We start from the raw sequence: 12,104 nt of genomic DNA on the forward strand, positions 1-12,104 counted from the left end.
AAATTATTACTTAACTATTTAATTCGTATTTTTATACACAGTTTACAATCATATAGTTTCATTTTCGGTTTAGTATGATTTTCTGTAAAGCAAATAAAAATGACGACTTATTTCCATATTCATACACCATGATATTAACATGGTAACTCAAGATTATATATGTAAATTAAACAACCATGGTTTTACCATGCTACGTTGTACCAAATACCATGGTAGTATATAGTGAGGTAGCTGATGGGGTGCGCTGAAACTCACCGTAGGGTCCCCTCTCGACACCAGCCGCGGGGGTTCAGGGACAGATCGCAGCTCTTGCGAGTATCCGCCGGTTCAGCTGAAGGAGAGCGTAGGCGAGACGGACCGAGACCCACCGCATGTAGAGGAGATAAAAACCCTGACTGGACCGGACAGAGGGCACACTGATTAGGATAATTCTCTCGCGGATGTATCTGCGCCTCAAATATTAGGGCGGGTGGGACTGCGCGGGTGTTTTATGAGCGAATGCAATAATAATCAGCGCTCATTTTAATGGCAGTTTTTTTTTTTTATAATAATCAGGCGTCACCGCTGTTATACGTCGTGACGTCATCGCTAGGCGACTCCCCGCCGTCACGTAAACACGTTGATAAAATGTAATATTTAGATGCCAACTAAGTTAGGAAACTAATTTAGTACTTCGCATGGTTTCAACGCACACATTCGTTGTTTGTCAAAGTGTCTATTTTCTATGGAACTAAAACATTGACTACAGAAACGTACAACCTGAAACTGTCCAATCAGATTCAGCGTGCGGTCACATGGACACTAAACATCTTTTCAAAGATTCAAGTGAAAATTTCCCTGTTTCCATCTAGCATGACTTTAATGATATAGATTTCATTAGAACCAGAAGAGGAGAAACATTATAGCGTTAAATGCTGGACAAAACAGTGCAAGCGCATAAACACAGCACGCAAGTGAATTACAACTAACTTGAATGAGTAAAGATTTCAGCTGCACCTGTGTGCAGAAAATAATTCACGCGTGTACAGATCCGCGCGCATGTGTTCAGATCTTTTTTGTTATTTCTGCTCGCAACTTGTTAATTTGTGTGCACAATAATATTTTTTTGGTGCTCGAGTTTGGGATTTGCAAATTCTGCAGGTTTACATTTTACGTGCAAACTGTGTCATGGTGCTCACACTGTTGTAATTCACTTGCGCGCTGTGTTTATGCGCTTGCGCTGTTTTGTCCAACAGATTAACTAGAGCTATTTAAGAAGAATGAACAACCTAACAAATCCAGAGTCTTACATACTTCAAATATGTTGCTCAAATGTATATGAGGAAATTATATAGAGGATACATTTCTGAACTTTACAGATACTAAGCGTATGAATCAGTTTGGAAAGGTTTACCGGCTCGTTTTTCAGCGCACCGTGAGTGAAGAATGCCAAATCCCTCTTGGGCTTGTTTAAAGTGGCTGGAGCAAAGAAATGGGACATTTTCCGCCCATTCGTTTTAATTTTGTATTCAGATTAAAGAACATGATCAAACTGTGACCTAATTGTCCTTAGCATCATTTAGTTCTTTTTAGCTGTTTACACGTGGACACATTTGAATACAAAAATTTAAAAAAGAAAACACCACAACAGCAACTGTCAGTAATAACTGTCAACAGGATTTTAAAAGTGTTGTTTATTTATTCCTTCAGTAAAGAAGAAAATCTAAATATAAACAATACAACGTACAACATTGCTCAAACTCCTGGATAAGTACTAATGAAGTTGTGCTAATGAGACAAGATAATCAGTGTTCAATCTGCAACAACTTGCAAAAATAAAAGGCTACTTTAAGCAATGGCGGCTAGATAGTCTTTGATCTCCGCTGGGGTAAGTCGCCTAAATCCTGCTTCATTGCAGATTCCCACCTCAATGTTGTCTTCGGTCATCTGACCTTCAAAGCTTTCCTGTAACAAAATGCATGGGGTCAGCTCGCCTCCACAGATAACATTTTAGTCATGCAAATAATCATGGTATCTAATACAAGATTGCAATTACCATTGACAGAAATGACTTAACCTGGGCAGTGAATTATTACCTTAAGTGTCAGAATAGCTGTGTGAATCGCATCTTCCAGCTCAAGATCCTCGTTGTATCTGAAAAAAAAAAAATAAGTCAAGCAAATGAGATGCTTTGTGTGAATTAAAAAGCTCTCACACTGCTTCCTAACCAGGCACAATGTGACAGGTTTCCAGCAACTATAAAAGTAATTTGCCTATTCACACTGGAAGCGAAAACAATCACAACAAATCAGAACTTATTTGATGTTTAATATACATCTATGTGTGCATACATCTACAAGTGCTGCATGATTAATCATATCGCATTCGCAATGTCAGCCTGTGCGATTATATGATGGCAAATTCTGCGATTTAATTAAATAAAGCTTCTCTCTGAGAGCTATTTGCCCATTTTCTACACCGCTAATAAAAAGATGACCAGTCAGTCTCCGTTTAGGGAGTGGCATGTGTGGTCATGTCATGCGAGTTTCCGGTGTGCAGCATGGAAATCAGGTGAAGATGGATGCCGAGCAGACCGACACTGAACCGGTGGTCAGAAAAAAATAACACAGAAACACAGATCAGAGCTTGGCGATATGTCTTTATTTCATCAATAATTAAAGTTAATATAATACGGGAGTGTGCCATGTAAATAAACACAAACTCCAAAACTGTCATTCTTGGTGCGGTCAGAGCCGCTTCAACCAGTCACGGAAGTGATCCAATCTGAGCAGGAGTCGAGACCGGGAAAGATTTAAAGTTCCGCACTCTAACACGGAGACGCTCGTCTCTCACCCCCGCTGTCTGCAGCTCGCAACATGTTGCATCATTGATGAGATTATCATAATATCAATTTTATGTGAAAAATAAATAAGATGATAAAATGTGTGTGTATGTATATATACAACAACAACAACAACAGTTTTAGTGGTTTGATTGAGTGAACAACACTTTTATATCCAGTTTCCTTTTCAAAAGAGTTCATACAAAGTACATGTTACATCCTGCTTAAATGTCCCTGTTTGTTTGGACAATCTTATTTTCATGAAAATTTGTATGTTCTTATTTATTGTTCCATTTTATTTAGGTGTAATATTGAGAAAATAACAAGTTTGCAGTAATGCAAAGATGTTATTATTTAATTTTGTAAAAATATTTTAATTTGAAAACACTGCATTTATAGTTGTTGTTGTTGCTAGTTTGTATGTTTGAGTTGAGAAATACACATTTCAGCATTATCAGTAATCTATTTGTTCATTTTCCTTGATAACCAAGCAAGTTGACTCATGATACCACTTGTTTATTATATCGCAATATTAACCTCAATAATCGCAATATGACATTTTTCCCAAATCGTGCAGCCCTAGTGGCTACCCAGTGTGAATTAACTTGAAGATAAACCAACAAAATGTCCTGAAGCTGGCTTGGACAATAAATCAGATATACATTGAAGAAATGTTATAAGACGTCACTTTTCACACGACGTCTGGTAGGGACACAGTGTTAAAATGCCTAAACTTGGCACTGTGAACAAAATGGAGTGTACATATTAGAAAAAACATTCCGTACCTTTTTTCAAGGAATGTTTTCCCATTCACATAGTTCTTCCCCATTGCCGTGGCTTTCCATGCAAAGTATGCACCCTTTAAAATATCAAAGCACATCTTATTTTGCTTATACATAACATAATAAAAGGTACCTTTTTTTAAACAGACAATCATTGAGTTATAAGCTTACAGACTGCACTAATACACAAAATTATATTACTAAACCAAATGGAGTAGCATAGTATACCGAGGGGTCAGACTGGAAAAGGTATGGGCGGTCTTCATCCCAGCCAGCAATCAAGAGGGAGACCCCAAACGGCCGAACTCCTCTGTGTCAAAACAGCATCATACATACAGTTTTTAAAATTAAACACATGATTAACAAAAACATGACACATAGTTGCCATCACCACTTTGGTAGAGGCTCCATATCAAGCATCTTTTTGAAATATTTTCTTACAATCTGGCATACAACCCAAAATAAATATTTGTAGGGCAACTACCACAATATTTGTAACAGTGATAAACGATGCAGTAGAGGTATATCAAGCATACCCTGATTGTGTGTACTCCTGCATAACAGATGCTACCCTCTGAACAAGTTGGCCTGTAGGAATCGGCTCTTGATAGACCAGGAAGTATTGCTGTGCCAGCTTTCGTGCCCTTCTCACAAGAACCCTACAGACACAATTAAGACCTTTTACAACAAAACTTTTACATTTTTAGATCCCATTATAATCAATTAAGCTTTCTAATCTGGCAGCGTCTTCATATTAAGAACTGTTATTAAATATTGTTTGGCCATGCAGGCTCATGATCCATACCTGTAATCTGGACCCATGCCACTGTAGACCATACCGATGTGTTTGGTTATGGGCTCTACTTTGTGGACACTTTGCTCATCATACAGTATGGATTTCTGTTTCTTTTCCGTTGCCAGAACAACGCCATTTGAAGCTGTGAAAGGACAATATCAATGAAAGCACAGTGTTGTAGTAAAATGAAAGCTTCTTAAATTTTTTACAATTATCAGAGAAGTGACTTACATGCATTTAATTCAATAAGATCTATTTTCTGCCCAAAGGCAATTATAAACAAGCATATTTAAGAGGATGCTTAGAAAGATTCTTTCCACACCTTTTATTCCAACCGAAGGGGCACCAGCCGCCACAGCTGCCAGAGCATACTCAATCTGGACCAACTTCCCTGAAGGGCTAAAAACAAGAATAAGATTAACCCTAGAATGCATATGTACCTTTATCATAAAATTACTTTTTCCAAGGGCAATTAACTAATGATAATTTTATTAGTAATTTACATAAAGTAGTTGATATATCTTTAGTTTTATTAAATTCTAAAGCGTTTCAGACAAATAGAAAATGAAGTGGGAGTGACACTGTAAACATGACTGTATAATAGAATTTGTTTGGTGGTAAAATATGAAATATCTCAACAACTATGCCTACACAAACAAAGACTTACAAGTAGAATGGACTACGATAAATGTTTTATACCAATTTTCTTTTTTATAAATTGTTTGGAGTGGTAAGTCATACTAAAAAAAGAAAAGTTGCAGGTTCAAATACACCAAGAAATGGTCCAGGACCTATGCCTATTGTGCCCTTGCCCTGTGCCCTTGAACAAGGCATCTAACCTCAGGTTGTTCCATGAGGACTGTCTCTGTAATAGGAATAAGTATATAACTTTCAATATTTGCATTCAACAAATAAATATGAAAGTGATCATGGTATTTAACACATATTTAATTACATAACAATTGTTGAATAAGCATAAACCGTGAAAACAATCAATGTATTACAAAAATAAATACTGACATTAAATGCATTGAATACCATTACATCCTAGGGGTAATGCTGCAAATTCTCTTATCATTTAAAAAAAAAATCACATGATAATAGACACCTTATTTGAGAAATTCCTAGAGTGGCAGAAAGTAGTTGCCCAAAAGACCACTGTATTAAAATATAGACGCTGGGTCATTTTTGACCCACATATGCATTCTGGGGTTACAAGAGATCTGCAAACATGCAAAAGACGAGTATTCGTAAATGGCCTATTTCCAGTCATATTTTACCACCAGTATAATGATGTGTTATTATAATTCTTATGGGATACATAAAGCAAATGCTTTGCCTGGTACACTGAAAGTGAAAGTAAAATAAACAAGTTCCAATCACAAAAACAAAACCAAGCTTGTCCTATAAACACACCTAAGAGTGTTGAAATGGTTACTGCGGGATGCATTTGGAGTACATTTAACTCTTTTCGTGAATGTATATGCGCATGAATGGAATCAACACAGCATCACAAACACAGTGACTCTGCATCAATGTCGGTGTGATTTTCAACAAAGGCTTTTGATTGGCGGAACTTTCGCGAAGCCTCAAAATTTCCGATGCGTTGAAAAAAAAAATGAATGTCATCTAGATTAATAACCTGAGTACGATAAGATCATAACGTTAATTACCTGAAAGTTGTGAGAGAGAAACTGTACCCTCTATCTGCCATGGCTGTGTAACGTGCTTATGGGTAAGTGACGTCACGGGATTAATTGATCTGATTGGTTGCTGGTGGCAACTGAAAGGAAATGTGGGTAATGTATTTTACGGATGGCTAAAAATAATCGTTTGGTTTCACGGTTTTGTTTACTCTGAAACTAATTAATTGAATATACAATTATTAAAATACTTTTACAAATATTTGTAATTATAACATGAAAAATAGAGATTTGTTTTTTCATATTTAACGTGTAGCGCGTTCCTCTGCATGAGGCGTCTTTAAAAATGTTGTACTACAAATCCCAGAATGTCGTGGTGCAGGAATATGCGCATGCGCGTTTGTACCGTGCTTAGCAATGACCGTGAGGATGTTTGCTGTGTACATGGTGTATTAACAGAATAAAACAGAACTGAAGAACAATGTCACTATCGGGTTTACTTCAGTTTTTCAGACATTCTCTTCAGCGTCTGGAGCTCAGTTTAGCGCAAGCGACGGGGTTTGACAGAAGCTTGGGTAAGAGGAGTATTACACTGCTTATGTAGGCGTCATGTGTTACTTCTACCACTCGTATTACTCTATTTACGCTTATATCACATTTATTTATTTATTTATTTATTAGGGTCCAAGCACTGAAAGTGCAGAGGCCCTATTGTTCTTCAAAGGATTGTTATTATTATTTTTTCAAGGTTTTCGTTACTTTGGGGGTACTTAACATGCGTGAAAACTCTTGTAATTTTGCACACACAGAGTTGTCAGACATTAGGACTGGGCAAAGTAGTAGGGGGGTGCTCTGTAGCGCCCTCTTGAAATTGGGCATGTAAGGATCCTCATTTTCATGTAAAGTCTACAAAATTGGTATATATAGTTCAACAACTTTCATACAGTCATTATCTCCACCCAACTGGAAGTTGAACGTTTACAGGTAGTCATTTAGCAGATTCATTTTGTCTTACAAATGAGACACATAGCAAGCAATTTGTTATACAAACAACAAACGTCTGGCACCAACAGTCATGCCACGGTCCAAATCACTGAGATCAATTTTTTTCCCATTCTGAAGGTTGATGTGAACATTAACTGAAGTGAACATTAACATGAATCATGCATTAATCTGCACTGCACTGCTGCAACACAATTGGCTGATTAGATAATTGCATGGATGTTTTTGGTGCCAGACGGCCTGGTTTGAGTATTTCTGTAACTGTTGATCTCCTGGGATTTTCACGCACAACAGTCTCTACAATTTACTCTGAATGTTGCCAAAAACAAAAAGCATCCATTGAACGACGGTTCTGCTGATGGAAATGCCTTGTTGATGAGAGGTCAACAGAGAATGGCATAGTTCGAACTGACAAAGTCTGCGGTAACTCCGATAACCACTTTGTACATTTGTGACTGAGAGGAATATAATCTCAGAATGCTATTCTGAGATGCAGGTCAGAGCTGTTTTGGCAGCAGGAGGGGGACCTACACAATATTAGGCAGGTGGTTTTAAAGTTGTGGTTGATCGGTGCAATCCTCCTAGGTGATTCATGAGACTGTCACCACATTTAGTCAACATTATGCCAAAACATTAAATTGCGAACCGATTTTGATATATCCAATGGTTGCCATGATGAGTCATTAATGGTGAAAAATGAAAACAAGAAATGTCTCATATCTTCTGTGTGCAATGTGTGATTTAGATCAAATTTAAGATGTATGTTTTTTCTTGGGGGCTAATCATATGGATTTGACTATTTTGGGTCATGGTCATAGCGCCACCACCTGGCAGCAGGAAGTGTGGCTCTTACAACAGACTTAGAAAATAGTCCTCTTATATTTACTCAAACTGAATATATATATATATATATATATATATATATATATATATATATATATTTATTTCTTTACCTTGCATTGTTTTCCGAAAGCCACCGGGTGGAAATTGACCAGTTGTGCATGAGCCATCGCTGCTTCCAGCTATATTTCCAAATTGAAGACAATTTTATTTAGTTTTTAATTTGTGAAACCTCTGTGAGACATTGAATAAGCTAAGATGTTTCTATTACTTTAATGAAAATGAAACTTTGCTGTGTTACACAAAATTTGATTTAAAAATCTAAACATGCATTATAATTTAAAATATTCACATATTTGCATATTATATCAAAAGCCCCCTTTTGTCGAAATGTTATACATTTAACACAATCATTTATAAGTTGCTTTGTGCTGGGGTCATGCTTTTTGCCCTCTTTTTTTTAAGCCAAACCCCCAAAGAAACAAGATTTTCAAAAATCCTCTGATAATTGGCTGCATAATCATTTAAGAAGCAAAATGTAAAACTATGTGTCTCTTTCTATTATGAATCTAGAGATATTATGTATACTATATGAGTAAAATATCATTGAATGGTGAATTGGCGAAGTCTTTATTAAATCAGGAAAATTAAATGATTATAAATTCTGTTAGCTAGTACATAAATATCAAAATAGCACATAGTCAAAAATGTATTTAAATGTTTTTTTTTTTTTTTAATCCTACCTAAATCATAATTTATTGCCTCTTTAAAGAATAAATAGACAGTAACTGAGGTTGTGTGTGTGTGTGTGTGCGTGTGTGTGTGTGTTTACCATTCCAGTCACTAAATTTGATTATTTTATTAATCTAACTAACATCTAAACCCTGTGTTCAGGTCCAGCTCTTGCAGTGAATGGTCCCAGCATTCTCCCGCAAGCCCATAACAGCTATGAAGACAACTCAGATCCCAGTTTCATGGACAGTATCTTTTGGATGGCAGCTCCAAAAAAGAGACGAACCATCGAGGTGAATCGTTGCAGAAGACGAAACCCAAATAAATTGATAGAAGTCAAGGTAAGAACTCTTTGGTTCCTTTGCCTCCAAATAAACAAGCCCATTAGATGATGACAGTGTAAATTAAAGGAGCATTCACCTTTGTTTTTAGACAGATGGCAGTGCAAATGAAGTGCAACTAGTTATCCTCATTCAAAAAGTCTTTGTTACTGACTAATTTCTTCACCTCTTTTCCAGAACAATATTGAGCCATGTTCAGAGTGTGGCAACATGAAATTGAAGCATGTTTTGTGTGGATTCTGCTATGAAAAGGTCAGGAGGGAGACTACAATGATACGAAAGCAAATCTCCATCATGGAAGGAGGACCACTCAAAACTCCTGCTGTGGAATCTGTTGTTTTGTATGAAAATGAAACTCCTTCTGATGCAGACAAGGGCAAGAGAATAATAGAACGGAGGAGGAAACGACCATATTGGTTTAACATGTAGTATATGTAATTACAGTGTATAAAGACATACTGTTTTGTTTAATAAATATCCAAATATTGAACATCTTTTATGATTTTGACTTTGTGAATATTGTAACCGTTTGATGGGTGCTTCACTGTGATATACACAGTAGGTAGACAAACTGGTGTTTTGTGTCATAGTGGTCACTGGAATCTGGATCTGTTTTAAAGCATATAGTCTCTTACGATGAATTAAATGTCCTTAAAGAGAACATGGTTCATTTCAACATTCATGTTCTACTAAATATAAATACAGCATTAATATACAATAATGATCTGGCCACTCAACAACGTGCACTCATGGTCCCTTTATTCTTAGAAGTGCAATGATTTTAATACAAGTCACAATATATGTAGCTCAGATATCAGTTCATACTTGATCAAGTTTGTCTTCAAGATGTCTGTCAGCATGTACTAAATTACATCCTCAGTCTTTCAAAATAAACCCAGCTCTGCATTTCAACACTGACGTTTGATCTGTTTCTGCAAGTTTCACTTTATATGGGAGAGGAGTTGTGATATTTACAGTAAATTCTCACATGCTCTGAGATGAATTAATGAGAGAATAAAGGTGTATATGTTGAATAGGAGCGAACAGCGGGGGACATAGCTGCACAGTCTTCCTCATTCAGTGAGCTGTCAATCACAGGCCTGCTTTCCAAAGTTATCTGGAGAAATTAAGAGTGTTGCACTCAAATCACCAACTACGAAAACTATCAACTTTGTCTTGTGTACACAGGCAACTATCAAATATTTTATTTTACATGCTAATGCAAGCATGTGAAGACAGAACATAGTTTGGCTTATGAATGTATATTGTTACCTTCCCTGTGTTTTTGTCCACTTAGGAAAGAGTGCATTTTCTTCAGTGCTGGCAAAAGGGCTACTTTTGTTATTAACAATTTTTTATGGATTCCATGTAGCAAATCAAATATACATAACAGAAAATGCTAAGTCAAACCACATGAAATCATAACTTTCCCCCCGATCATTAACCACCCCACCTGACACAAACAAGCACTCCAGTGGTCAAAAGCCAACTGACAAAGAAAATATTTAGAGACATAAAAAACTAGTCTCTCTCTGCTGCTCCTCACCGAGAGCCCTCCAAAAAGGCCAGATAGCCATCCCACTTCTTTATACATCCAGCCTTCTGTATCATTTCCTCAAACACTGCCACCCTGCCACAAAATGAGGGCGCACCAGACAATCTCCATCCCCTGAGGATTACCCCGCCTGCCAACCATCACGCCGGTCAGGACCTAGCTCTCCATATATCCATCACCCACATTCAGGACCGCCCCATCACCCAAAACACACAGTATGGGGCAAAACGAAAACCAAGTGTCCACCAAATCACAAACGAAGCTCTTAACCCTCAATCCCCTTTTGGATCTTAACACATCCCCAAAAAAGATGGGTTGTGTCCACATCTTCTTATTGGCATCTCTAGCAGGTGGGTGTGTCTTTAAGACCAAGCCTATACAATCTAGAGGGCGGGTCCAATAAAATCGATGCAAAATCTTAAACTGCATCTCTAGATGCAGACTTGATGTTTTATAGAATCCTAGCCCACACTCCCTCCTCCAATACCAAGAATAAATCTTTCTCCCATAATCTCTTGAGAGAAGTTGAAGCCCCATTCCCCAGACTCTGAATTAGCAGGGAGTAATACACTGATACCTTGTGACCTTTTCCAAAAGCAGTAATCACCACCTCCAGAGTATCTGCTGCTTTAGGGGGGGGTATATGCTACTCCCAAAAATAGTACATAGCAGGTTGCGCAGCTGTAAATGCCTAAAGAACTGAGATCTGGGAATCCTAAAATGTTGAACCATATTTTTTAAAAGATGTCAGCAATCCACTCTCATATAGGTCCCCAAGCTTATTAACCTCCCTCACAATCCACTCTGACCAGCAGAAAGGGGAATTATTAATACATAATTTTGGGTTCCGCCATATGCTTGAGGCAACATTTAAATAAATGTCTGATTTAAACACTCTGGACAATTTTGTCCATACTGCGTGCAAATGCGAGATAACGGGGTGACTTAACTTCTCCGGTTAGTTTAATAGAAAGGCTTTGCAATGGCAAAATAGTGGCAAGAACTTTCTGTTCGATACAAAACCAGGGAGGGGCTCTCTCAGGTGGAAGCGACCAGTGAGCCAAATGTCTGAGACTGAATGCATAATAATAAAACAAATCTTGGGTAGGCCAAGCCCACCTTTTTCAATCAGCCTATATAATTTATTGAAATGTATTCTGGGACGTTTACCATTCCAAATGATGGACTTCCCTATTTCCCTTCCACTATCAAATTGCTTGAAATAAGAGAAGGGGACATCTACAGGGAGAGATTGTTGCAGGTATCATTTTAATAACATTAACCTTTCCAATCATAGATAAATGTAATGAAGCCCACCTGCCCACATCGCTCAAAAACCTTTTTATTAAGGGGTCGAAATTAACTCTAACTAAATAACACAAATGGTTTGGGCCACTGGAAGGCGCCCTGCTGAAGCTGTCACTGGGCAGTATGCTGTCAGAGCTTCGGATTTAGACCAACTGACTCTGTATCCTGAGAATTTAGAAAAGGATTTAATAATTCTGTGGAGGCAAGGCATAGATCTAATGGGGTCGGAGATGAATAATAAAATATCATCTGTGTAAAGCAAAAACATATACGCCATACCTCCA

The 12,104-nt window shown here is 37.5% G+C and overlaps 3 protein-coding genes across 4 annotated transcripts in view; 1 reads left to right on the forward strand and 2 right to left on the reverse strand.

Annotated features, from left to right (window-relative positions):
* Positions 1 to 526, reverse strand: part of LOC127657531 (zinc fingers and homeoboxes protein 1-like) — a 9,037-nt gene extending 8,511 nt beyond the window's left edge. For both annotated transcript variants that reach the window (XM_052146375.1, XM_052146374.1), the window contains exon 1: positions 256 to 526. The gene's annotated coding sequence lies outside the window, so the exon portion shown is untranslated. The remainder of the gene's footprint in view (positions 1 to 255) is intronic.
* A 1,118-nt stretch (positions 527 to 1,644) lies between these two features.
* LOC127658036 (proteasome subunit alpha type-2) lies at positions 1,645 to 6,142 on the reverse strand. The gene is made up of 8 exons (XM_052147104.1): positions 6,073 to 6,142; positions 4,722 to 4,798; positions 4,409 to 4,541; positions 4,140 to 4,262; positions 3,832 to 3,913; positions 3,607 to 3,680; positions 2,076 to 2,133; positions 1,645 to 1,944 (listed from the first exon to the last, which is right to left on the reverse strand). The coding sequence occupies exons 1-8, from the start codon at positions 6,111 to 6,113 to the stop codon at positions 1,828 to 1,830; spliced, it is 705 nt and encodes a 234-aa protein (XP_052003064.1). The 5' UTR covers positions 6,114 to 6,142; the 3' UTR covers positions 1,645 to 1,827.
* Positions 6,143 to 6,443: 301 nt separating this feature from the next.
* Positions 6,444 to 9,883, forward strand: LOC127658274 (39S ribosomal protein L32, mitochondrial-like). Its single transcript, XM_052147475.1, has 3 exons — positions 6,444 to 6,617; positions 8,779 to 8,957; positions 9,135 to 9,883. Exons 1-3 carry the CDS (start codon positions 6,524 to 6,526, stop codon positions 9,384 to 9,386), a joined length of 525 nt encoding a protein of 174 aa, XP_052003435.1. The 5' UTR covers positions 6,444 to 6,523; the 3' UTR covers positions 9,387 to 9,883.
* The last annotated feature ends 2,221 nt before the right edge of the window (positions 9,884 to 12,104 follow it).

Source organism: Xyrauchen texanus, chromosome 17 (assembly GCF_025860055.1).
Source record: "Xyrauchen texanus isolate HMW12.3.18 chromosome 17, RBS_HiC_50CHRs, whole genome shotgun sequence".
In the NCBI taxonomy this organism is placed as follows: Eukaryota; Metazoa; Chordata; class Actinopteri; order Cypriniformes; family Catostomidae; genus Xyrauchen; species Xyrauchen texanus.

Bases quoted from the DNA above. Each gene is read 5' to 3' on its own strand.
- LOC127658036 (XM_052147104.1), bottom strand. From the start codon at position 6,113: ATGGCAGATAGAGGGTACAGTTTCTCTCTCACAACTTTCAG. The intron at 2,134-3,606 runs GTACGGAATGTT...TTTTTTTTTCAG, and splicing joins AAAACATTCCTTGAAAAAAG to ATACAACGAGGATCTTGAGC. The intron at 1,945-2,075 runs GTAATAATTCAC...ATTTTGTTACAG, and splicing joins CAGCTATTCTGACACTTAAG to GAAAGCTTTGAAGGTCAGAT.
- LOC127658274 (XM_052147475.1), top strand. From the start codon at position 6,524: ATGTCACTATCGGGTTTACTTCAGTTTTTCAGACATTCTCTTCAGCGT. The intron at 6,618-8,778 runs GTAAGAGGAGTA...CCCTGTGTTCAG, and splicing joins GGGGTTTGACAGAAGCTTGG to GTCCAGCTCTTGCAGTGAAT. The intron at 8,958-9,134 runs GTAAGAACTCTT...CCTCTTTTCCAG, and splicing joins ATAAATTGATAGAAGTCAAG to AACAATATTGAGCCATGTTC.